The 27628-nt window shown below is 45.1% G+C and overlaps 2 protein-coding genes and 1 long non-coding RNA gene across 4 annotated transcripts; 1 reads left to right on the top strand and 2 right to left on the bottom strand.

The window, feature by feature from the left end:
- Positions 1-249: 249 nt before the first annotated feature.
- Positions 250-1535, bottom strand: LOC123084965 (uncharacterized protein At4g15970-like). The gene is made up of 2 exons (XM_044506513.1): positions 1361-1535; positions 250-1226 (listed from the first exon to the last, which is right to left on the bottom strand). The coding sequence occupies exons 1-2, from the start codon at positions 1490-1492 to the stop codon at positions 372-374; spliced, it is 987 nt and encodes a 328-aa protein (XP_044362448.1). The 5' UTR covers positions 1493-1535; the 3' UTR covers positions 250-371.
- Positions 1536-8371: 6836 nt separating this feature from the next.
- LOC123084957 (ervatamin-B-like) lies at positions 8372-9831 on the top strand. The gene is made up of 2 exons (XM_044506502.1): positions 8372-8920; positions 9001-9831. The coding sequence occupies exons 1-2, from the start codon at positions 8398-8400 to the stop codon at positions 9588-9590; spliced, it is 1113 nt and encodes a 370-aa protein (XP_044362437.1). The 5' UTR covers positions 8372-8397; the 3' UTR covers positions 9591-9831.
- Positions 9832-12844: 3013 nt separating this feature from the next.
- Positions 12845-16469, bottom strand: LOC123084946 (uncharacterized). Of its 2 annotated transcripts, XR_006439473.1 has the most exons (5): positions 15889-16469; positions 14674-15817; positions 14500-14581; positions 13860-14074; positions 12845-13217 (listed from the first exon to the last, which is right to left on the bottom strand). It is a non-coding gene; the product is annotated as an uncharacterized lncRNA (long non-coding RNA). The 2 variants fall into 2 exon arrangements; XR_006439472.1 differs by having other exon boundaries at positions 13860-14581.
- Positions 16470-27628: the final 11159 nt, after the last annotated feature.

Genomic DNA, 27628 nt, shown 5'->3' with positions numbered 1-27628 from the left:
GGAGTTGTCCAAAGATCTTCACCACGATCGCCACTACATCCATACATGAGTCCGGGCTCGCTCCCGTATATTATGTACTCTGTGTCTCAATCAATGAAAAGCATTCCCAAAGTTTACAGTTAGCAGCGGATGATAGAGCAGAGGAGGCCGCGAGGATGCGCTTGAAGATGGTATTTCTCTCAACATAATCATTAGAAACAGGAGTCAAAGTGATATTTGATATCAGCGTCTCCACATCCCAATTTATTGTTCCATGACAACGCACGGGCATTCAACTAGTCTAGGTAGACAAGGGAGAACCCAACAATTGCACAGGTCAATCTTTTCCAGAAAAACAGGAAGCAAACCAAACAGGAAGCGAGAAAGTTTGATCAGTAGGTGAGCGCGGTGCTGTTGGCGCCGAGCAGCAGTTGTTGCGCCTTGAACTGCCTCCACTCGTCGAGCACGGCGTTGAGCCTGTCGATCTTGTCCTGCAGGCCGTGGATGCAGGCTGCGTGGAAGGTGCATATTTCATGGAAGTTGAACTTCTTCCACGCCTCGCACGCGCTATGGAAGTAGGTGGTGTCCACCAGGTGCACAGTCGCCCCGTGCCTCGCGGCCAGCTCGTGCTTCATCTCTCTGAACACCACCTGGTCGTTCTCCCCGGGCCACCGCGTCCTCGCCTCGTACCAGTCCCTGAAGAAGGCCAGGGATGCCGTGGTCGGCCTCGCGTACACGAACCCGCCATTGGCGGCCTTGTCCAGGTCGTACGGGTTGGCGCCGAAATGGTTGTCGCAGCCCAGGGTGATGTCGGCGCCGACCGGAATGCGCAACAACGGGTTCCGGAACCACAAGATGTCTAGGTCAGTGAAGAGGAAGGCATAGCCCAGCGCCAGCACCTGCGCCTGGAACCTGTTGCGCGCCCACATCATGTCCACGTAGTCCTTGTCATAGAACATGAGCTCCGACCCGTTGGGAGCGGTGCCGTTCGCTCCAGAGAGCAGGTGGCAGAGCGGGTGCATGCGCCGGCACCGCTCGAGCCCCTTGGGGTCAGTGGCCACCACCACCACGTGCTTGAGCATTGGCTCCGTCCTCACGCCGGTGCGGAGGCTGTCCAGCAACATCTGGAGGAGCGAGCCAGGCATCGCATGCGCCTCATTGACGAAGGCCAGGATGACGGTCTTGTCCTCCATGGACGCGCTGCGGAGCACCTCCGCGAGCCCGTCGTCGTCGCTTGCGACCACGACCTACACACGCGAACGATGGTTTAAGTTCAGACATGTGACAAGACAAGAATCGAAACAAAAGAGAACGAACGGTTTCAGTTCAAATAGTGATCTAAACGATCTTATATTTCTTTCCGGAGGGAGTAGGTACGAACCGTGTTGAGCTTCCTGATGCCGACATCTGCGATGGGGTACGGGCACGGAACAGAAGGTAGCAGCAGCGCGACAAAGGCTGCCGTGGCCGCTGCCCCTAGAACGAAGCACAGCAAATTCGTCACCGAATTCATGGCCAGTGATCCTAGGATAGTCCGAAACTTCCGAGGGTGCAGTCCAGAGTGCACTACTGTGTACGTACGCGAGGCCCTGTGTCTGTTATAAAGCTCATCGATGCCGAGATTCCTGTCAGAAATCAAGGAAAAAAGAAAACAAAATGGAGACGTTGTGGCAATTAAAGCCACGATTGACTCAGATTTCATCGGAGTTGTAAAATATATGGGGTGAGATCAGATATTCGATTCTCCTGAAATCATCCCCGTCCACTAGCATGTGGATCTGTGCTGGTTGATGTATTTCTGCAGGTATAGCAGATGTAATTGATGCAGGCAAATAAAGCCAGCTCATGGGTGCATTGAATGAGATGACCGCTGGTCAGGTGAAGCGGAACCGCCCAGTCATTTACCTGAGCCGCCTCCTTGCCGACCTGCACTTATTATATCTAGCACATCGTTGGATAATCTTGTAAAACCTCTGTCCTGATTTATTGGTTCTCTTCGAATTTTGTGCTAACTTTTGACCTTAGATTTAGCTAACAAAATATTAATGCATATAACCAAAACTAATATCATTGAAAACTATGTTTAAATACGAATCTAAGGATATATTTTTTGTTGACATGCATTATTTTTTTCTTAGCTAAATCTAAGATCAAAGTTTAGCATAAAATACTATGGGGACCAATAAACTAGGACGAAGGTAGTACAAGTGCAGCCGTTTGCAAGCAAAAAACAGTTGACATTTGCTGCAAAAGAACACCTGCAGGGACGACTCTTCAAATTTCAGTCACGGATTTCTATCCCTTGTACTCCCTCCGTCCAGGTGCATAGGGCATCTAACGAAAATCAGCTATTCCAAATGTATAAGTCGTGTAGCTATTAATTCAACCTCGTTATCCTCCAACGCCTCGTATGCCTCATATCCATACGCAGCCCGCTGTGATTAATTTCCCTGGAAAATCACAATTGTTATGCATGCACGCCCCCTAGCAATCGGGCTTCATGCAAAAGTCAAAACGACCCCACTATATTAATTAGCAATTGATTGCTGTATACAAATCCATTTAAGAGGAAGAAAAGGGAGCGGTGATTGGTTGGAGTCCTAGTCCGATTTACTTCTTCTCGACCAATCTCTTTGTGCCTAAATTACTGTGCTTCTTCTTAGATGCCCTATACATCTGGACGGAGGGAGTACACTGTTACGTAAAGTTAGAGACCACATCAGCACCACTAGTTATAACATTCGGAATGCAGATGGCTTATTTAAAGCAAGACACCAAATCAGCACCACTAGTTATAACATTGGGAATTCAGATGGCTTATTTAAAGCAGGACACTAAATCAGCACCACTAGTTATAACAGTAGGGATTCAGAGTTTCAGACAACTCATCAAAGTTTGCGCCAAACATGCGCGCAATTGCTGCAAAGAAATAGCCCAATTTCTGTCACCCAGAGCGATGGCACTTTCAAATTCAGTCAGGGATTTTTGTCCCTTAAACACAGGAACGAAGACTAATTCCTTTGCATCAATGCAACTAAAGGATCTTGATGGGCCGTACGAAGTCCTAACCACTGCTCCTTCGCATCAGTCAAGGATCTCCTTGTACAGGAAATCCGGAATATCTCCCTTGTTCCCCTTCATGGTCACAATCTCGTATGCAATTTTCTTCCTTACGTGCTCAAGTTGTGCCTGTTGAAAAAACATGAGAGAAACAACCATTCAGTGCACCAATCGTCTTGTCAAAGGAGTTATAACCTCTATTGTAAAGTGTGAAGTTGAGTAAGACCCAAAGCCCGACCACATCAGAAGATAGAGAGAGAATGAAAGTCATTCCCTATGCCTCAGACATAGGTTCTATAAAGTATGTCACGCTATGTACCAGATCTGTTATGTGCTTTGCCATGAGTATGGCAAGGGGGTACAATAGTGATCGAGGAGTAGATCACTGGACAATGGTCAAAATTATCCTTAGTTAGAGGACTAAGGAAATGTTTCTCGGTATGGAGGTGATAAAGAGTACGTCGATGCAAGTTTTGACACTGATCTAGATGACTCTAACTGTCAATCTAGATACGTATTCAACGTGGGAGCAATTAGCTAGAGTAGCTCCATAAATAGCATTGTAGACATAGAAGTTTGTAAAATACATATGGATCTGAATGTGGCAGACCCGTTGACTAAACTTCTCTCACAAGCAAAACATGATCACACCTTAGTACTCTTTGGATATTAATCACATAGCGATGTGAACTAGATTATTGACTCTAGTAAACCCTTTGGGTGTTCGTCACATGGAGATGTGAACTATGAGTGTTAATCACATAAAGATGTGATCTATTGGTGTTAAATCACATGGCGGTGTGAACTAGATTATTGACTCTACTGCAAGTGGGAGACTGAAGGAAATATGCCCTAGAGGCAATAATAAAGTTGTATTTTATATTTCCTTATTTCGTGATAAATATTTATTATTCATGCTACAATTGTATTAACCGGAAACTTGATACATGTGTGGATACATAGACAAAATACCGTGTCCCAGTAAGCCTCAATTAGACTACCTTGTTAATCAAAGATGGTTAAGTTTCCTAACCATAGACATGTGTTGTCATTTAATAAACAAGATCACATCATTAGGAGAATGATGTGATGGACAAGAACCATTCGTTAGCTTAGCATTATGATTTTTCAGTTTTATTGCTATTGCTTTCTTCATGTCAAATACATATTCCTTCGACAATGAGATTATGCAACTCCCGGATACCAGAGGAATGCCTTATGTGCTATCAAACGTCACAACGTAACTGGGTGATTATAATGATGCTCTACAGGTATCTCCAAAGATGTTTGTTGGGTTGGCATAGATCGAGATTAGGATTCGTCACTCCGAGTATCAGAGAGGTGTCTCTGGGCCTCTCGGTAATGCACATCATAAGAAGCCTTTCAAGCTAAGTGACTAATGAGTTAGTTGCAGGTTGATTCATTACGAAACGAGTAAAGAGACTTGTTGGTAACGAGATTGAACTAGGAATGATGATACTGTTGATCGAATCTTGGGCAAGTAACATACAGATGGAAAAAGGGAATAATGTATGTTGTCATAACAGTTCGACCGATAAAGATCTTCGTACAATATGTGGGAGCCAATATGAGAATCCAGGTTCCACTATTGGTTATTGACCGGGGAGGTGTCTCGGTCATGTCTACATAGTCCCCGAACCCGTAGGGTCTGCACGCTTAACATTCGATGACGATATTGTATTATATGAGTTATGTGATTTGGTGACCGAAGGTTGTTCGGAGTCCCGGGTGAGATCACGAACATGATGAGTAGTTTCATAATGGTCGAAAGGTAAAGATTGATATATAGGACGATGCTATTCGAACACCGAAAGTGTTTCAGGAAGTACCGGGTACTTATCGGGTCACCGGAAGGGGTTTCGGGCACCCCCGACAAAAGATATGGGCCTTATGGGCCAAGAGGGGAAACGCACCAGCCACAATTGGGCAGGTGCCCCCCCCCCCACCATATGGGCTGCCAAATTGGAGAAGGGAAGGGTAAGGAGGAAAGGAAAAAGGGAATAGGATTCCCCCTTCCCCCTCTTCCCTTCCTACTCCGAATAGGAATAGGAGAGTAGGTTGGTCGAATTGGGAGAGGACCCCAAGTAGGATTCCTCCTACTTGGGGTGCCCCCTTGGCTGCCTCTCCTCCCCCCCTTCCTATTCCTTAGCGCCTGAACAACAATTGTTAGCCGTGTGCGGAGCCCCCCTCCACAGTTTACACCCCCGGTCATATCTTCGTAGTGCTTAGGCGAAGCCCTGCGCGGATTACTTCACCATCACCGTCACCACGCCATCGTGCTGACGGAACTCATCTACTTCCTCGAAACCTTACTAGATCAAGAGGGCGAGGGACGTCATCGCGCTGAACGTGTGCAGAACTCGAAGGTGTCGTACGTTCGGTACTTGATCGGTCGGAGCTAGAAGAAGTTCGACTACACAAACCACGTTGTCAAACGCTTCCGCTTTCAGTCTACAAGGGTACGTAGACACACTCTCCCCCTCTCATTGCAATGCATCTCCTAGATAGATCTTGTGAGCGTAGGAATTTTTTTAAATTGCATGCTACGTTCCCAACACTTGGGATTATGGACTTGGAAAGATTTGGCCGATCCCTGGCTTCAATGGACGGACCCTGAGAGGCCATGGGTGGGTTCTCAACTGTTGTGCGACCAAGCTGATCAAAGCCTTTTTCGTGCCTGCACCACCATCTCTCTAGGCAATGGGCAAAAGGCCCTTTTCTGGCATGACAACTGGAGTGGAAGAGGTCCTCCCAAGCTCTACAAGACTGCTTCTAGAAAGAATAGATCCGTGCACAGCAAGTTGACGAACGAGAACTGGATCAGGACGGTGGCCCTTCTTCAGACCTTGCAACAACTGCGAGAATTCGTGTCTCTATGGGTGAGGGTCAGCCAGACAACCATGTTGCCTGCTTATGAAGACCGCATCTCTTGGAACCTAACTACCAATGGTGTCTTCTCCTCTGTTTTCGCCTACGAGGCGCAATTCTTCGGCTCTCACCCGAGGTTCGACACCACCAAGGTCTGGTCTGCCCACGTCGAGCCCAAGTTCAAATTCTTCGCCTGCCTCACCCTCCATGGAAGAATCGTCACGGCGGATATGCCCGCTCTGCGTCGTTGGCCACATAATCCCATGTGTCTGCTATGCCTTCAAGAGCCAGAAACGGAAAATCACCTTTGTAAGAATTGCCCCTTCTTGGTCGTTGTCTGGAACTAGGTGAACTCATGGACGAGCGAGGGTCTTCCGACCACTGGTTACCACCATGTGTCGGATTGGTGGGACATGATGCTTGCAAACCAATCAAATTAAGTGCGTCGGCGGCGCAGCGGGATGATAATCTACACCTTATTGTCAATCTGGAAGGAAAGAAATAGGTGTGTTTTCACTGGACTACGGATGGCGCACCGTGAGGTCGCAATGTTGGCCTTTGAGGCAATTAAGCAACGAGAGTTGGCGGGGCATGTCAATATAAAACGTGCGCCACTCTATACATTGTGTTTTTCGCTCTTCTATAAGAAAAGGCAGTGCTCCTACCAGTTCCTAAAAAAAAAACTCTAGGTGCAGGCCTGTAATTTAGCTGGTCACGCGATTATATATTTGGCGCCGCTTGGAACCTCGAAGGGGCACCAATGATGGAGACACGTAAAATGAAAAATGATGGAGAATTACTAGCAAATTCTCGTATATCTTAGCTTAATCAGTGCGATACAGTTTCTTTCAAATGCATGGGTCCGCTTGTCCCTTGGCATGATCCACGAGGGAATAAAATAAAAAATAAAAACATGTTTGCTAGTAATTCTCACTCCATCTTTTCTCTAAAAAATTCTCACTCCATCCGGGTTTACTAGTCTCCTCGTTTTTATTATTATATTTTGACCATAAATTTAACAAATAAAATATAAGTTATGTGAAGCAAATATAACATCAATGAAAATCATATTAAATATGAATTCGACAATATAATTTTTAGTGACATGTATTAACATTTTGCTAGCTTAATATGTGCTCCAAGTTTGGCCGAAAATACAATGAGGACCAAGAAAACCAGACAGAGGTAGTACGATTGAGAATTCTGTGGAGTGCAAACAATTCAGAGAATCATCAATCCGGTGTTGAGTTTCGTGCAAGAATTCATCGGTTTTTTAACTTTGGGGGAAAAAATCAAATTGCTACAACCCGCTGGACATTTTCTAAATTTTGTACATGTATAGACAATTTTATAAAGTTATGGCCTTATGGGTGGCCGTAGATAGACACAAATAAAATCACATAGCCATGCCATGTACAAGCATGGCATGGGCAATGGAGAGCAATCATCATATACTAACATCATTGTCTCCTAATTTTTCTCGATCTGTATATGTGTAAACAAATTAATAATGTTATCGGCAGCTGTAGATAGACCCAAATAGAAATTATACAGCCGTGCCATGTTTGCTAACTCTCATACAATTTAGAATTCTTTAGAGTGCAAGCCATACGGAGAATCGACAATCTGGAGTTAGAGTTTCATGCAAGAATTCATCAGTTTTCTAACTTTCAGAAGCAAAAACAAAGTCAAATTGCTAGGATCCGCTAAATATTTTTGAGATTTCTATATGCATGAACAAACTTGTAAAGTTAAGGGTGGCCGTAGATTTGTTTTAGGGATCCCCACATTTTATATTAATTTAAAGCAAAATTCATAGGGATGCAAAAGAGACATAGAAGCCACAAGTGACGACCCTGAGGAAGCAAAACAGAAAATTTTAAAAGATTGTGTGCCTCCTTGTTTGAAACTCGGCCCTCGAACATAAAATTTCAGCTAACAAAACTTGCCCTCCTTGTATCTATCTCCTTCACAATTGTGATATGCGGGCAAATAAAAATCACATAGCCATGCCATGTACTCCCTCCGTCCGAATACGTCTAGATACATCTCTTTTTATTTATTTTGATGACAAGTATTACCGGACGGAGGGAGTACAAGCATGACATGGGCCATGGAGAGCAATCATCATATACTAACACCATTGCCTTCTAATTTTCCTTGATGTGTATAAACAAATTAATAATGTTATCGGTAGCCGTAGATATACCCGGATAAAAATTACATAGCCATGCCACGGACGAGCATAGCATGTGAGCTAGCATCACATAATTAATGACACCAATGCCTAACAATAGCATGATGTGAGGTGTAGGCATGCCACAACTCCACATCATGCATGCCGAGCAAATAATTGGCATCTCGACGGCCACAGCCTCCTCAGCTTAATATCCCCCCACTATATAAACGACCCACGAAACTGAGAACCCTCGCCACCATCACCAAAATCAAGTGTTCTTGCATCAACACATGGGCATGGCTCCCCTCTTACGCTCGTTGCCTCTCCTCGTCCTCCTAGTCACCCTCTCCAGCACCACATTACCTTCCTCCCGTGCCATGTCCGGCGATGGAGACGACCATGACCTGCTGATGCTGGGTAGGTTCCACCGGTGGATGTCAGCGCATGGACGGACGTACCATAGTGCCGCCGAGAAGCTGCGGCGGTTTGAGGTGTACCGTCGCAACGTGGACCTCATCGATGCCTCCAACAGGGAGGCCGAGAGGCTCGGCTATGAGCTCGGTGAGAACGAGTTCACCGACCTCACTAATGAGGAGTTCATGGCGCGGTATGTCGGTGGCGCTTATGGTGGAGCCGGTGATGGTGGTGGTCTCATCACTACTTTAGTCGGAGATGTTGAAGAGCAGGCAGTATCATCCAAGAACGCCGTCGAGGAGGATCGTAATTTAACGATGACCGCCGCTGACCCTCCCCGGCAGTTCGACTGGAGGGAACATGGTGTTGTCACGCCTGCCAAGCAACAAGGGGCATGTGGTAAGCAATTTATATGGCATGCATGCGTGTGGTTACTGGTTACACACCTGAAACAACCTTGTTGCACAATATTGCTGTAGGATGCTGCTGGGCATTTGCTGCAGCGGCGACGGTGGAGAGCTTGAACAAGATAAAGGGCGGGGAGCTGGTTGACCTGTCCGTGCAGGAGCTGGTTGACTGCAGCACGGGTGTGTTCAGCTCGCCATGCGGCTATGGGTGGCCCAAGAGCGCACTCGAATGGATCAAATCAAAAGGCGGCCTCCTCACGGAGGCCGAGTACCCCTACTTGGCCAAGCGAGGCAGATGCGCGGTGCATGACGCAGCCCGCCGCGTCGGCAAAATCACCGGCGTCCAGGATGTACGGCCGGGCAGCAGCGAGAGCGCGCTGGCGCTGGCCGTGCTCGGGACGCCGGTGACTGTCCAAATCGACGGGAGCGGCCCCGTGCTGCAGAACTACAAGTCCGGCGTGTACAAGGGGCCGTGCACCACCAGCCAGAACCACGTGGTGACGGTGGTCGGCTACGGGGTCACCGGCGCCGGAGAAGAGTACTGGATCGCCAAGAACTCGTGGGGGCAGACATGGGGTCAGAAGGGCTTCTTCTTCGTGCGCAGAGGAGCCGACGGGCCCCGCGGGCTGTGTGGCATGTACGGTGCCTACCCCGTCATGTAGTTAGTGCTATATAATAGTCTGCGCGCTGGGTATACTATGACGCGCAGCGTAATGTGGAATTAAAATAAGCTGCATCAATGCATGTGCACGCACATGCTGACTGTGAACGATGATGCCACGGATACCTATGGCTGGATCTACGCTAAATTACTTTGGCACCGTACCTGTAGATGATACGATATATTACTATATATATTTGTGTGGCCCTACGTGTGGTGTTATGTCTATGTTTTGTCAGGTGTATGTGTTTGAAATGTAAGTGCAAGTTCTTAATAATCCAACACAAATCGTTTGGGCTTGAACACATCATTCATGAGTTCTTGAAACGTTTCAGGAGCATTTGTAAATAGAAGCGCAAATAGTTCTCTTAGATCTATTGCAATGTGGAAGACCCATTTATAAACATGTTGAAGGGATATGTTGGGGAGACATCTCTTTTCCAACAGACACCTCCTGAGAGGCACCCTTCCATACAATTGATCACATGTTTTTATTTTTTAATATTACATATGATTAAAAAACTTATAGTTGCACTTGCACATGTGTATGCACTAGTGCAGAATCGGGTTTTAGTCCCGGTTCGTAACGACCGTTAGTCCCGATTCGCCAACCGGCACTAAAAGATGGGTACTAAAGCCCCCCACCCCCCTAGTGTCGGTTCGTCACGACCCGGAACCAAAGGCCCACCGAATGGTGCGAGCCCGCACCGGGGGGCTGGGGGCCTTTAGTCCCGGTTGGTTACACCAACCAGGACTAAAAGGTTTAGGGGTTTAGGGGTTTTAGGGTTTTTTTTTATTTTATGTTTTTCATTAATTCTTTTTCATTTCAAAAGGCGGCCTCCTTACGGAGGCTGAGTACCCCTACTTGGCCAAGCGAGGCAGATGCGCGGTGCACAACGCCGCTCGACGCATCGGCAAGATCACCGGCGTCTAGGAGGTGCAGCCGGGGAGCAACGACAGCGCGCTGGCACTGGCCGTGCTCAGGACGCCGATGACCGTCCAGAACGATGGGAGCAGCTCCGTGCTGCAGAAGTACGAGTCCCGCGTGTACAATGGGCCTTGTACCACCAGCCAGAACCATGTGGTGACGATCGTTGGCTATGGAGTCACTGCCGCCGGGGAAGAGTACTGGATCGCCAAAACTCATGGCGGCAGACGTGGGGTCAGAAGGGCTTCTTCGTGCGCAGGGGAGCCGACGGGCCCTGCTGGCTGTGTGGCATCGCCATGTACAGTGCCTATCCAGTCATGTAGCTAGTGTATACTCCCTCTGTTTCATAATGTTGTGCCTATAAATTTTTACAAAAGTCAAACATTACAAATTTTGACCATGTTTATAGAAAAAAGTAGGTACATCTAGAATACCAAATGCATGTTATTGGATACATTGTGAGTTAAATTTTCAGAATGTACATGTTTGGTATTGTAGATGTAGACAGTTTTCTCTATACATTTGGTTAAAGTTGACAAAGTTTGACTTTCACAAAAATCTATAGACATTACATTGCGGAATGGAGAGAGTATCATATAGTCTACGCGCCGGGTATACATATGACACGTAGCGTAATGTGCAAATTAAATAAGCTGCATCCATGCATGTGGACGCACATGCTGGCTGTGCGAACGATGATGCCACGGATGGATGCATTGCTGGATCTGCCCTAAATTACTTTGGCACTGTATCTACAGATGATACGATATTGTACTATATACGTGTGTAGTGCTACGTGTGCTGTGATGTGTATGTTTTGTTAGGTTTATATGTTTGAAATGTAAGTGCAAGTTTTTAATAATAAGTTATCTACTACGTATATTACTAAAAGAAAAGACAAACAAGCAACCAAGTTCGTTCACATATGCTTAAAATATATACTCCATAAATTTTAAATACAATGATTGAGATTAAAGATAAAAGGGATACCCACAAGCCAAATTATGTACATAAAGTGCATTAAATTTCACCTACTTGGAAAGGAATTTCTTTCACAAAATAAATACTTAGAAGTTGTACACGGAGCTACGCATGATTTTGACCGCTCAAACAAATCATGGATGCACATGTGCCTGGGTCCGGCTAGGAAGAAAGTTGGGGTTGTAGATGTTGTAGTATCAAAGTAAAGAGACAAAATAGAGACACAAATGGTTCTCTTAGATCTATTGCAATGTGGGAAACCCATTTATATACATGCTTAAGGGATGTGTTGGGGAGATATCTCTTTCCCAACAGACACCTTTTGGAAGGCATCTCTCCCATACAATTGATCAAATGTTCTTATTTCTTAGTAGTACACATAGCTACACACGATTCAAAAAGTTATAGTTGCACTTGCACACGTGTATGTGTCCATTTAGGACGTGGATCAAACTTACTGCACACGTGCATGTGTCCAGCTAGGAGGGATCAAACTAGCTAGCTAGAGGGATAAGCGAGAGTTTCATTTGAAAGATGCATAATTACAATGAAAGAGTTCCATATCTGACACTATTTTCAATTCTGTTAGCCTATTTGACACTGAAAAACATTTTCTTTCCTGTTTAACAGCGAATCCAATTTTCGTTTTGCTTTCTATGACACTTGTGTCCAGTTAGTTGTATTTTCTGAAAAATATGCTACTTTGTCTCTTTACTTCCCTCCGTAAGGCGGTTTTATGCCCTTACTAGATCGTTGCCGGCGCGCGTTGCTGCGCCCGTCAATTTTGACTTTAATCATCATATAATCACACATTATATTTAACATGCTCACACATATGAATCATGTTGTTTGACCCGAAATTTAACTGACGGTGTGTGCGTTTGTGCATGTTTATTTTTTCACGAGCATGTTAGTTATTGGTGGAACAAATATTTTAAGTTGATTATTATGCTCCTAGGAATGTGTTAGATGTTAAGAAGGTTGGCAATAGTATGATTTTGTATAAGAATACTCCCTTCTTGTTGGTTTATTGGGCGCTCTTTACTTCATTGACAATATATTTGTATACTTTCAACCATTCCTGCATTAAGCATTTTCTAAAGATCAGACGTTACACTTATACTATTGTACAACACATCAAGATTCAGATCATAACATAATGAACCTACACCGATTTTAATTGAATAGAATTTGAGGAATACGAGCATCCATATTGTGCAAATTACATGTCGCTAACATTTTAATTTTATCCAAACTGATTCAACTTACTGGAATACAATAAGGAATAGAACAAGGGCACTAACATTTCATTTTCTATATAGAAACAAACAATTCAACTTACTGGCACTAATTAACCTTAGTAAAATTAACCGATCCATTCATACAATCAGTTTCCCCCCGAAGGCAAAGTAATAATGTGTGCAACCAAAGAGGGGACTTAACACTATTTATCAAACAAAGCTTAGGGGAGTCAAACTCATCTCATAGCTCTAGCAGAATGCGTCATGCACAACCAAACTGCATCTTGCAGTCAAGTAGCTGCAGTAGCTTCTGATTTACCTGCTCGTACTTTAGCATCCACGCCACGAAAATACTTAACAGGTCAACAATTTTTGGGGTATACATCATGTTCATCCTACGCGGATCCAGTCATAGGTACTGCTCATTTGTTAGACTCAAGTCTGGTCAGCAACTGCCACATTTATTCCATTGTGTTCGCTGCAAAAATAGAAATAGTATGAATACTTAAAAGGCAAAAGCAAGTTTTGCATTACCTGTAAAGTCGACTATCAAATAGAACAAGGACTAAGTAAAAGACTGAGATAATGTACAGGTTCAGCTTCTCAATCGAATTCACTCCATACAGAGAGATGTGCTCCTGTAGCTAATATTCATTCTACATAAGGCCCCATTTAGCATATCTGATCAAATGGCCAGAGCTAATGAACTCGACACCTACTCAAATTCTGCCCCACCACCTACTCCCATTTATTCCTCTCCTCTGTCCATAATTACAGTCTTCTCTCTATGTTCCTGACATGAACAATATGCTACATAAATATTTGGTGTATCATAAAATGGACTACATCTGCTTGTAGTCTCACATGTTTCAATTTTTGTTTACAATATGCCGATGCAGCCCTAGACGATAAATTGCATTCTTGTACTACTTCTCTATCCCCAACTTCTAACTTGTCTTTGTTATGTTCAGATAAATGATTTCATGACGACATCCTAATCTAGAGTACATATTTTGTTGTAATACGTAAAGCTGATAAGTACATATTGCATTGGGAGGGACAAGCGAGGGAGCTTATATTATACAGTACAACACAGGTTGGAAACTAGAAAGACACACACCTTCATTAATCGCCGTCAACGACCGGCATACATCATCCACCACGAACGACTCTAGAGACTGAAGATTAATTGCCTTCTTCAAATCCCAAAGGATCACACGCATCAGATGGATCCCCTCGTAGACAGATCGCATGCATCGGTTGTATCCAAGGATCCGCGCGTCGCCTGCATCGCGCTCGGCTAGATCGAGCCAGTCAACCCCGTCGACCTTCCATCTGCCGTTATTAATTTGATTGTTAATTAGATCATTGCTGGCGCGCATTGCCGCGCCCATGCATTTCTTCGGTATAATGGTAGGAAATTCGTAAATATATGATGAAATGTAATATGGATGTTAAATACTCCCTTCGTCCATAATATAAGACGTTATTACATACAATATGCAAGCAATATTGAATGTAATAACGTCTTACATGACTGAGGGAGTATAACAAAATAAGTTGCTTGGATTTAAGGACAACAAACTGAATATTCAGGTTAGCAAAACAGAGCACCGGTACTTGTTTTAGCAGCCAAACAAATAATAATTCATCTAATGGATGGTGATTAAGTATGCAGCAAACCAATCTGACTGGAATCATCACTAAATCTTGAGGTGACAAACTCGGAAAAAGAAATCTCTTCAAGTAAGGGGACGTACAGACAATACCATGGAGGCAGAATACAAAGATTCACGCCGCGGGAGGAGAGGGATCGAGAGGGACTGGGCTATATGTTCGTCACTTCACACCACCACAAGAGGTCACCGTCGTCTCAGTACAGAGTTAACTGAATGCCAAGAGTTTGTAGTGTCAAGCAACCAAAAAAATAATACCTTTTGCCCCTGAGAAGAGCTTGGCTTGTGCCCCTGAGAAGAGCTTAGCATCAAGCCTAAGTAGCTTTTTCCAAGCAGGTAACGTCTATTTTGCTGGACATAATTAAAATGGCTCCAGCAAATCTAAAATTCTAGCAACTAAGATTTATGAATTGCATCATGATTAACTTCAACAGTCGATAGTGGCTACCAGCTGAGAATGCACAGCTCCCTTAGAACAAGTGAAACAATTTGAGAATTCTACCCAAAAAAAAACCTATCTAATATCAGTGTTATCCGTCAAAAAAAATCTAAGTGCTATTAAAATCTATATAAGAAAGGCTATGCTACTACAGACATTACATGGCTTTGCAAAACCAATGAAAGTAGGTAGGCAAGAACATCAAGCTTCAGGTAAACCGAGCCTACCCACTGAGTTGTGCAATTATATTTAATAAGGTAGCAGGCAACACGTTTGATCACAAATTACACCAACTAACTTCTCATTAACAGTGTCTGATGTGAAGGATATGGAGTGAAGTGAAGTACAAAGGCCAAGTCAGACCACATCTAGTGATCTGGTGCATCTGGGAATATGCAACGTCCCTTCTGAATAATCACTAAACTGTTGACAGAAGGATTTAAGTTTAGCATAACTAAAAAGGATCCTAAGAATGCAATAAGTAGGTATATGTTTCCTAGCAGAGAGAGAAGGACGTGATCAGCAATGGCAAAAGCAAATCTGCACATAGTAAATGACCTGATACAGTTAGACTATACAATAAGAAAAGCTGGAACAAAATGATTCACAAAGTTTACAAACTTAACTTACAGCATCTGGATCAGGCTATAAAAAACTTAAAATATGTATGTTCTCTTGCTGAAGAGGCTCTACTTAGGTTTTTATTTTTATTTTTTTTCTTTCTTTCTTTTTGCGAGGGAGGCTCTACTTAGTTTGCACGACTGAAATTCTTTTCTGCAGTTTTGCTCAACTTCATTAAGTCTCAAAAGTTTCATTTGCATCCTACTGATGCACTTCCCACAGATGTACTTATTTTCTATTCAGCACTAAATCTTTGCCTCGGCCAACCACGGATGCCGGATGGATCTTCACTTCACGGATCACACATCCATCTTACAGACTGCAATGAACTCCTCCTTTCCACTGCCGTAGTAGACATTAATAGCAATTAGCAAGGCACTGCCTAGTAGGATTGAAACATTAGCAGCTAGTACCTCAAGCATCCACCTCTCCTCATCGATGGCGCTTAATCCCATTAGATTGTACATCCTGCCGGGTTCCCGAGCCCGACGAACAACCACGGCTTCTGGGCTGTCCCGCCACTGCCAGCCGTGACCGACGAAGAGGATGACGAGGCGGGGGTGCTGCTAGCCGGGCCGTTCGCCCCCATGCTTCAACGGCTCCAGCGGGCGATGCTGAAGATGTTGTGCTGCTGGATCTGGATCAGAGAGGATGAGCGAAAAGGGGCAGGGGAGGAAGCCTATATACACGTACCAATTGGAAACTGAAGTGTCCACCAAATGAGACGTCGTTCCCCGCCATGAATGCGCGATTAGAAACTGAAGTATGATTGTGCGTTTGAAGTCTGGTTGGAGCAGTTTCCATGAGATGAGCCGCCATTATCGCCCATGTCTCCCCACCTTTCTACAGAGTACCTCGCAGCGGATCGCCCTACGGCGTGATTGACCGGCCCCCGATTCACCCGCGCCCGGCGCTTCCGCTGGATCCCAATCCAGTCGCACCTCAGCTGGAGTCCATCGCAGGCCGCCCACATCGTCTGCATTGATCGCTCGCCGCATCCGGGTTCGGCTCTCGTGCTGGGAGCCCTGCACGCATTATGCTGCAGGGTCAATAGGGATCCAACACCTGTCTTGGTAGGTCCACCACTGGAAATAATAAGACATATCTTTATTTTTCTTAATTAACTTCCTTTCCCAAATTGTCGGCAGCAAGACGGGGCCGTTGCGGCCTGCCTCCGGTGTGCTCAAGCTCAGGCCAAGGCCGGTCGGCCCGCATCTACCGTCACATATATCGCCGTTGTCCATCTCGGCTAACCCGCTCCTTGGGAGAAGGTGGAACCGCAGGTGTGCGGATGGTCAGCTAGATGCCTGGTACAGTAGGGCGTGGGAACGGTCATCGCCGACGATGCCACATGAGATTGTGCGAGTGCAGTTCAAAATGGGAGATCGATGTTCATTACTAGGCCTGTTGGGTCAGTCTCCCGCTAAATGATTGGTCGTTCAGTACTGCTTCATCTAACCTCTATAGGAACTCGATAGGTTCAAATTAGTCCAGCTTGGGCATGGCTTGGGCCTGCCGGAGGCATGCGGCTCTAGCGGTGACAACTCCGCCGGCCACGAAAACCACCTGGGTCAGCGACCTCACCTCTTGGAGCTCAACTTAGCGAAGCCATGGCTGCCAAGGAGTTCGTCGGGGATAAGGTAAGGGAAACGATTTTCAATTAATTTAGAGAATAGATATATAATTATTTTTCAGTGGTGGACCTACCAGGACAGGTGTTGGATCCCTATTGGCCCTGCCGCATCCTCTCTGTATCGACTGCCCCGATTGACTCCTCTCTTCAGCGATCTGTTTTTTCTTTTATGGAGACGGGAGTGTAGTTTATGAGAGGGCCGCTCGCTGCCTTGGGCTGAGCACCAAAACGGGCCCAATTAACCACACGGGTCCAAAAAAGCTACGGGAGTAGCTGCCCTCTCGACTTGTGGCCCATTTAGCGCTAAACACGTCATGAGACAAAGATCCAAACGTTCAGGAATGTCTACCAGATGAAATCGAACGGCCAGGAATGCCAAATTCGTGAGAGAGCAGGGATTAGGCTCAGTTTTACTGTTCTTAATTTCACCGCATGAAAGATAATATCCGGAAGAAATCGTGTTAAAATTTCAGTCCAATCGGAGTTAAGGATCTCCGGGAATTTAAGAAACGGTGAAAGGCCAGAAAACAGGAACGCGGAAACAGAAGGAAACAGAGAGATAGATCCAATCTCGGAGGGGCTCCTGCCCCTCCACCTCCATGGAGGCCATGGACCAGAGGGGAAAACTTCCTCCCATCTAGGGGGAAGGTCAAGGAAGTAGAAGAAGAAGGAGGGGCGCTCTCTCCCCCTCTATCCCGGTCAATGGCGGATCCAGGAATTGAACTTAGCCGGGGCGGAACATTTCAGGTACAAATTTTTTGATTGACAAATGCAAGTCCGCTGAACCAAATCTCATAAAATTCAAATATGAAGTTAGATGCACTCAAAAATTAACATAACCAATGATTTAGAACAGACTAAAATTCTCGACAACTAGGTAATGTACCCACCAAAATGCTGGGAAACGTAGCATGCAATTTCAAAAAAAAAAAATCCTACGCTCACGCAAGATCTATCTAGGAGATGCATAGCAACGAGGGGGGGGGGGGTGTGCCTACGTACCCTCGTAGACCATAAGCGGAAGCGTTTGACAACACGGTTGATGTAGACAAACTTCTTCTAGCTCCGACTGATCAAGTACCGAACGTACGAAACATCCGAGTTCTGCACACGTTCAGCTCGGTGAGGTCCCTCGCCTTCTTGATCCAGCAAAACGTCGAGGTAGTAAATGAGTTCCGTCAGCATGACGACGTGGTGACGGTGATGGTGAAGTGATCCTCGCAGGGCTTCGCCTAAGCACTATGAAAATATGGCCGAGGGTGTAAACGGTGGAGGGGGGTGCCCCCCACCCCCAAATGTAAATAGGTGGGAGGGGAGGGGAGACGCTAGGAGGCACCCCAAGTAGGACCGTATCCTACTTGGGTTCCTCCTAGCCCCCCCCCTTCCTTATTTACCGGAGATGGGGAAGGAAATAGGAGGGGGAGAAAGGGAAGGGGAGGCCGAATCCCCCCCCCCCTTTCCTTTCTCTTCCCCCTTTCCTTCTCCCTTTGGTTCGGTCCAGATGGGGGGGCACCAGCCCCTGGTGGCTGGTGTGTTCCCCTATTGGCCCATTAGGCCCATATGTTTTGTCGGGGGTGCCCGGAACCCCTTACGGTGACCCGATATGTGCCCGATACCCTCCGGAACACTTCCCGTGTCTGAATACTATCGTCATATATATCAATCTTTACCTCTCGGCCATTTTGAGACTCCTTGTCATGTCCATGATCTCATCCGGGACTTCGAACAACATTCGGTTACCAAATCGCAGAACTCATATAATATAATATCGTCAACAAACGTTAAGCGTGCGGACCCTACGGGTTCGAGAACTATGTAGACATGACCGAGACACCTGTCCGGTCAATAACCAATAGCAGAACCTGGATGCTCATATTGGCTCCTACATATTCTACGAAGATCTTTATCGGTCGAACTGTTATGACAATATACGTAATTCGCTTTGTCTATCGGTATGTTACATGCCCGAGATTCGATCATCGGTATCTTCATACCTAGTTCAATCTCGTTACTGGCAAGTCTCTTTACTCGTTCCATAATACATCATCCTGCAACTAACTCATTATTCACTTTGCTTGCAAGGATTCTTATGATGTGTATTACCGAGAGGGCCCAGAGATACCTTTCCGATACTCGGAGTGACAAATCCTAATCTCGATCTATGCCAACTCAACAAACACCTTCGGAGATACCTGTAGAGCATCTTTATAATCACCCATTTATGTTGTCACATTTGATAGCACACAAGGCATTCCTCCGGTATCCGGGAGTTGCATCATCTCATAGTCGAAGCAATAAGTATTTGACATGAAGAAAGCAATAGCAATAAACTGAATGATCATTATGCTAAGCTAACGGGTGGGCTAACGGTTGGGTCTTGTCCGTCACATTATTCTCCTAATGATGTGATCCCGTTATCAAATGACAACACATGTCCATGGTTTGGAAACCTTAACCATCTTTGATCAACAAGCTAGTCAAGTAGAGGCTCACTAGGGACACATTGTTTGTCAATGTATTCACATGTATTTAGGTTTCCGATCGATACAATTCTAGCATGAATAACAAACATTTATCATGAATAAGGAAATATAAAATAACAACTTTATTATTGCCTCTAGGGCATATTTCCTTCAGTCTCCTACTTGCACTAGAGTAAATAATCTAGATTACATTGTAATGATTCTAACACCCATGGAGTCTTAGTGTTGATCATGTTTTGCTCGTGGAAGAGTCTTAGTCAACGTGTCTGCTACATTCAGATCCGTATGTATTTTGCAAATCTCTATGTCTCCCTCCTTGACTTGACCGCGGGTGGAGTTGAAGCGTCTATTGATGTGTTTGGTTCTTTTGTGAAATCTCGATTCCTTCACTAAGGCAATTACTCCAGTATTGTCACAAAAAAATTATTGGACCCGATGCACTAGGTATTACACCTAAATCCGATATGAACTCCTTCATCCAGACTCCTTCATTTGTTGCTTCCGAAGCAGCTATGTACTCCACTTCATACATAGATCCCGCCATGATGCTCTGCTTGGAACTGCACCAACTGACAGCTCCTCCATTCAAAATAAATGTGTATCCTGTTTGTGACTTAGAGTCATCCGGATCAGTGTCAAAACTAGCATCGACGTAACCATTTACAAAGAGCTCTTTGTCACCTCCATAAACGAGAAACATATCCTTGGTCCTTTTCAGGTACTTGAGGGTGTTCTTGACTGCTGTCCAGTGATCCACTCTTGGATTACTTTGGTACCTCCCTGCCAGACTTATGGCAAGGCACACATCAGGTCTGGTATAGAGCATAGCATACATGATAGAACCTATGGCTGAAGCATAGGGAATGGCTTTCATTTTCTCTTTATCTTCTGTAGTGGTCGGGCATTGAGTCTGACTCGATTTCACACCTCGCAACACAAGAAATAACCCTTTCTTTGACTGATCCATTTTGAACTTCATCAAAAATTTGTCAAGGTATGTGCTTTGTGAAAGTCCTATTAAGCGTCTTGATCTATCTCTATAGATCTTGATGCCCAATACATAAGCAGCTTCACCGAGCTCTTTCATTGAAAAACTCTTATTCAAGTATTCTTTTATGCTATCCAGAAATTCTACATCATTTCCAATCAACAATATGGCATCCGCATATAATATTAGAAATGGTGCAGAGCTCCCACTCACTTTCTTGTAAATACAGGCATCTCCAAAAGTCTGTATAAAACCAGATGCTTTGATCACCTCATCAAAGTGTATATTCCAACTCCGAGATGCTTGCACTAGTCCATAGATGGATCGCTGGAGCCTGCACACTTTGTTAGCACCTTTAGGGTCGACAAAACCTTCTGGTTGCATCATATACAAATCTTCTTTAAGAAATCCATTAAGGAATTTGGTTTTGATGTCCATTTGCCAGATTTCATAATCATAAAATGAGGCAATTGCTAACATGATTCGGACAAACTTAAGCATCACTACGGGTGAGAAAGTGTCATCGTAGTCAACTCCTTGAACTTGTTGAAAAACTTTTGCGACAACTCGAGCTTTGTAGACAATAACATTACCATCAGCGGCAGTCGCCTTCTTGAAGATACATTTATTCTCTATGGCTCGCTGATCATCGGGCATGTCCACTAAAGTCCACACTTTGTTCTCATACATGGATCCTATCTCAGATTTCATGGCCTCAAGTCATTTATCAGAATTTGGGCTCATCATAGCTTCTTCATAGTTTGTAGGTTCGCCATGGTCTAGTAACATGACTTTCAGAACAGGATTACCGTACCACTTTGTTACGGATTGTGCTCTGGTTGACCTACGAGGTTCGGTAGTAACTTGATCTGAAGTTTCATGATCATCATCATTAGCTTCCTCTCTAGTTGTTGTAGGCATCACGGGAATGGTTTTCTGTGATGAGCTACTTTCCAATTCGAGAGAAGGTACAATTACCTCATCAAGTCCTACTTTCCTCCCACTCATTTCTTTTGAGAGAAACTCCTTCTCTAGAAATGTTCCATTCTTGGCAACAAAGATCTTGCCTTCAGATCTGTGGTAGAAGGAGTACCCAATTGTTTCCTTATGGTATCCTATGAAGACGCACTTCTCTTATTTGGGTTTGAACTTATCAGGCTGAAGCATTTTGACATAAGTGTCGCAACTCCAAACTTTAAGAAACGACAGCTTAGGTTTCTTGCCAAACCACAGTTCATACAGTGTCGTCTTAATGGATTTAGACGGTTCCCTATTTAACGTCAATGCAGCTATCTCTAATGCATAACCCCAAAACGATAGTGGTAAATCGGTAAGAGGCATCATAGATCGCACCATATCTAATAAAGTGCAGTTATGGCGTTCGGACACACCATTACACTATGGTGTTCCCGGTGGATTGAGTTGTGAAACTATTCCACATTGTTTTAAATGAAGGCCAAACTCATAACTCACATATTCGCCTCCGCGATCGGATCATAGAAACTTTATTTTCTTGTTACGATGATTCTCCAATTCACTCTGAAATTCTTTAAACTTTTCAAACATTTCAGACTTGTGTTTCATTACGTAGATATACCCATATCTGCTCAAATCATCTATGAAGGTCAGAAAATAACGATACCCGTCGCGTGCCTCAACACTCATTGGACTGCATACATCGGTATGCATTATTTCCAATAAGTCATTGGCTCGCTCCATTGTTCCGGAGAACGGAGTTTTAGTCATCTTGCCCATGAGGCATGGGTCACAAGTATCAAATGATTCATAATCAAGTGATTCCAAAAATCCATCTGCATGGAGTTTCTTCATGCACTTTATACCAATATGACCTAAACGGCAGTGTCACAGATATGTTGCACTATCATTATCAACTTTGCATCTTTTGGCGTCAATATTATGAATATGTGTATCACCAGAATCGAGATTAGACAGAAATAGACCACTCTTCAAGGGTGCATGACCATAAAAGATATTACTCATATAAATAGAAAAACCATTATTCTCTGATTTAAATGAATAACCGTCTCACACCAAACAAGATTAGGATATAATGTTGATGCTCAACGGTGGTGTAAAATAACAATTATTCAGGTCTAAAACTAATCCCGAAGGAAGATGTAGAGGTAGTGTGCTGACAATGATCACATCGACCTTGGAACCATTCCCGACGCGCATCGTCGCCTCGTCCTTAGCCAATCTTTGTTTAATTCGTAGCTCCTGTTTCGAGTTACAAATATGAGCAACCAAACTAGTATCAAATACCCAGGTGCTACTACGAGCATTAGAAAGGTACACATCAATAACATGTATATCAAATATACCTTTGTTCACTTTGCCATCCTTCTTATCTGCCAAATACTTGGGGCAGTTCTGCTTCCAGTGACCGGTCCCTTTGCAGTAGAAGCACTCAATTTCAGGCTTGGGTCCAGCTTTCGGCTTCTTCCTAGGAGTGACAACTTGCTTGCCATTCTTTTTGAAGTTCCCTTTCTTTCCCTTGCCATTTTTCTTGAAACTAGTGGTCTTGTTAACCATCAACACTTGATGCTCCTTCTTGATTTCCACCTCCGTAGTTTTGAGCATTGCAAAGAGCTCGGGAATTGTCTTCTCCATCCCTTGCATATTATAGTTTATCACGAAGCCTTTGTAGCTTGGTGGCAGTGATTGAAGAACTCTGTCGATAACACTATCACCTGGAAGATTAACTCCCAGCTGAGTCAAGTGATTATGATACCCAGACATTTGAGTATGTGTTCACTGACAGAACTATTCTCCTCCATCTTGCAGCTATAGAACTTGTTGGAGACTTCATATCTCTCAACTCGGGCATTTGCTTGAAATATTAACTTAAACTCTTGGAACATATCATATGCTCCATGACGTTCAAAACGTCTTTGAAGTCCCGATTCTAAGCCGTAAAGCATGGCACACTGAACTATCAAGTAGTCATCTGATCGAGCTTGCCAGATGTTCAAAACATCAGCATCTGCTCATGCAACAGGCCTTTCCCCTAGCGGTGCATCAAGGACATAATTCTTTTGTGCAGCAATGAGGATAATCCTAAGGTTACAGACCTAGTACCTGTAGTTGCTAACATCATCTTTCAACTTAGCTTTCTCTAGGAATGCATTAAAATTTAAGGGAACAGTATCACAGGCCATTGATCTACAACATAAATATGCAAATACTATCAGGACTAAGTTCATGATCAATTAAGTTAAATTAATCAAATTACTTAAGAACTCCCACTTAGATAGACATCCCTCAAGTCATCTAAATGATACGTGATCCAAATCAACTAAACCATGTCCGATCATCACGTGAGATGGAGTAGTCATCAATGGTGAACATCTCTATGTTGATCATATCTACTATATGATTCATGTTCGACCTTTTGGTCTTCAGTGTTCTGAGGCCATTTCTGTACATGCTAGGCTAGTCAAGTTTAACCCAAATATTCTGCATGTGCAAAACTTTCTTGCACCCGTTTTATGTGAATGTAGAATCTATCACACTCGATCATCACATGGTGTCTCAACACGACGAACTGTCGCACGGTGCATACTCAGGGAGAACACTTATACCTTAAAATTTACTTAAGGGATCATCTTCTAATGCTACTATCCTACTAAGCAAAATAAGATGCATAAAAGATAAACATCACATGCCATCAAAATAAGACATTGGTGGTAAGCAGTATGGCTATCACCGCCCACAACTCTTTGTGGTCTACTCGTGCATATCATCTACGCATAAACCTGGCTCGGATGCCACTGTTGGGAAACGTAGCATGCAATTTCAAAAAAAAAAGCTAAGCTCATGCAAGATCTATGTAGGAGATGCATAGCAATGAGGGGGAGTGTCTACGTACCCTCATAGACCATAAGCGGAAGCGTTTGACAACGCGGTTGATGTAGTCGAACTTCTTGGAGCTCCGACCGATAAAGTACCAAACGTACGGCACCTCCGAGTTCTGCACACATTCAGCTCGGTGACGTCCCTCGCCTTCTTGATCCAGCAAGACATCGAGGTAGTAGATGAGTTCTGTCGGCACGACGGCGTGGTGACGGCGATGGTGAAGTGATCCTCGCAGGGCTTCGCCTAAGCACTATGAAAATATGACCGGGGGTGTAAACGATGGAGGGAGGCGCCACACATGGCTAGGCAATTGTCTATATATATATATAGACGGTCTATTCTGCTAATATTAGCAGAATAACTATTCTGATAACACTTCCGCACTACATGCTCAACGCAAGTCCACGTCTTCTTTGAACCAAGTGTAATGCAGTACTCACACGAGTGAACTTCCCATCGGAAAAAACAGCATTCTCTATTTTTTCGATACCTTTTTTGCTCTAGTTTTTTAACCGTTTATTGGAATCAGGCGTGTAATATACCGTTGAAAAGCTATGGATTAGACACAACTTCGACATGTTGAAAACTTTTAGAGATTCCACACGGTTTAAGAGCAATTTTGAAAATGGTGCGGCCCATGACGAGTGGCAGCGAGCGTTTCTTCGCGTTTTTTTCTAAACTGCTCGTCGGAATGAAGCAAATGATACACCGTTGGATAGATATCGTCGAGGGGCATATTTTTCATATCTATTTTTTTCTCTAGTTTGTTGCGGTTTAAGAGCAGTTTCAAATTTACTAAATCACGCAATTCTGTTTTTCAAATTTTTTCAAATTTTCGATACTGTTTTCGCTCCAGTTTTTTAGCCGTTTGTCAAAACAAGGCGTGTAATATACCGTTAAAACGCTATGGACGAGGCGCAACTTTCGTATGTTTAAATGTTTTTGAAATTCCTTATTGTTTTAAGTTAATTTTGAAAATCGTGCAGCAGACGATGAGTAGCAGCGGCCGTTTTTCATGAAATTTTTACAAACCGCTGGTCAAAATGATTCAAACGATACACCGTTGGAAAGATATCAACAAGACGCAACTTTTTCATGTAGAACACTCTCTCTAATTCTTTACGTTTTAAGAGGAATTTTGAATTTACCGAAATGCGGACACTCTGTTTTTCGCGACACCAAAATCGACGAGTGAACCGCATGAAAACCGCACTGCATCAGACAGTCAAGTGAACTTCATGATTTCTTTTGTCGGGCGTAGATTTTCTTAGACAAGTTTTTGTTGTCTTTTTTTCAACATTTTTTATGAACAAGAGTGGACTCCAGAGACGGGGCAAGTAAACCGCGACATATATTAAAGCGAACCACATTACTTTTTTTATTGTTTTGCTAAAAAAATTGCATTTCAATGTTGGGCGCAAGTGAACAACATCACTCTCAAAAGTGAATCACATCCGATGACCAAACACACTGCATGTGTTGATTTTAGTCGTGTGAGTTCTGAAACACACGAAATAAATTGCACTTCATACAAAGGGGTAACGAGCTTCTACACACAAAGTGAACCACATCAAAAAATGAATAAGTGAACCAAAACGGGTGCACTGCACGCACATACGCTCCCAACTGCAAGCACATGTCCTCCTCTGCACGCACACGCTCTCTCAACTACAACCACTCTTGAGATAAAGTGCACTGCATGCGGCGGAGTGGCGTTCACCCTGCCTTTTGCTTCTCATGTTTGACCCGTGGAAGAAGAACAGCTAGTGCCACACGGCATGGGGGTTCCTTTGACTTTGGCCATCACATAGTGGCGGGGAGGTGGTGCTCGTCTTTTGGTGCTCCACGACCATTGTTGAGCACTGCACACACCCACACGCCGCACTGCACGCACATGCTGCGGACCGCCCGACCCGAGCTGCAAGAACCGCGAACCACAGTGGCGGGGAGGTGGTGCTCGTCTTCTTGTTACCACACTGCATCACACACGCATGGTCAGAGGGAGGCCATAGGCAACCTCGAGCTCACCGTGCACCACCACCTGCGCGTCCATCCCCATTGCTGGACGGTTGCTGGAGAGGAGACGAGCCCTCATGTCCGGCGTACTGCACGCACGCCAAACTGTACTTCATCCTTTTACTCTAGGACTGCAGGTCCTCGATGACGAAGGCACATCCTCGCCTAAAATTTGAGAAAAGCACCACCAACATCGAGCGGAACGCTGGACAAAAACAGAATCAGGCTCGTGAGCAAATTAAAATTGCAGACTAGGTATAGCGAGCTGCACATCTGGCTTGTACCAAACTACATCATTACTCGTACCGAGTAGCACATCTTGCTCGTATAAACGCCGAAGCAGATGATCAAGAATGGTGGAGAGGAGGGAGCCACCGCGTGATGCTGGAGGTGGTGGACTTCGTCGTCTAGGGGCAGTTGTTGGATGTGACCGGAGCCCTTCCACGCACGCCAGAGCTGCACCAAAAAGCACGGGAATTTTATTTTGCATCAGTTGTTGGAGGGATATCCGAGCCCCTTCACCACTGAACAGCACGAACATCTCACTGATGCACTTTTGGTCGACACGACGCGAGGTAGAGGGAGGATGTGAACTGCGAGGTCGAGCAGGGGAATTGATGGGGAGCGGCGTGGCGCGAGCAGTTCCCTCCGGGGGAGGAAGACCGCACTGCGACCAGGCCTGCCGGGGGAAAGAGGGAGGTGGAGCAAGAAAATGGCGGAGGAGCTCAATTGCGGGGGTGGGGGGCTGGGGGCTCAGCCCATTCCCGTGCGCCGGCAAGCCTGACTCCGGATCCGCGCAGGCAAGGCATAGTCGCTGATTTTTTGAGTGCCTGTTGTGGATGGATTCGGGACTGTTGGTGGCTCCACGGCGGCGAGTGGGCGCAGCAGCGGTGGAGGAAGGAGCCGTGGGGGTAGCGTTGTGTCCGAGCGGGACGAGGAGGCACGGGGCGGCATGGTGGTGCTAGCGGCGCAGATGGGGACGGCGTCAGGCGGCAGGGTGGTGCGAGCGGCGTGGATCGGGGGCGGGACGGAGGCTGGGCGGGCCTGCGGGGTAGTGGCCTGGTCGGCTTCACCGGAGGAAGGTGGTGGCGGGGTGGGGCAGCCGCGGCTCAGGTCCGTCGGGCGACCAAGATGCGGCGGCGAGAGCCCGCTAGAGG

The sequence above is a fragment of the Triticum aestivum genome, chromosome 1B, assembly GCF_018294505.1.
Source record: "Triticum aestivum cultivar Chinese Spring chromosome 1B, IWGSC CS RefSeq v2.1, whole genome shotgun sequence".
NCBI classification, from domain to species: domain Eukaryota; kingdom Viridiplantae; phylum Streptophyta; class Magnoliopsida; order Poales; family Poaceae; genus Triticum; species Triticum aestivum.
This window is presented reverse-complemented; position numbering and strand designations above follow the sequence as displayed.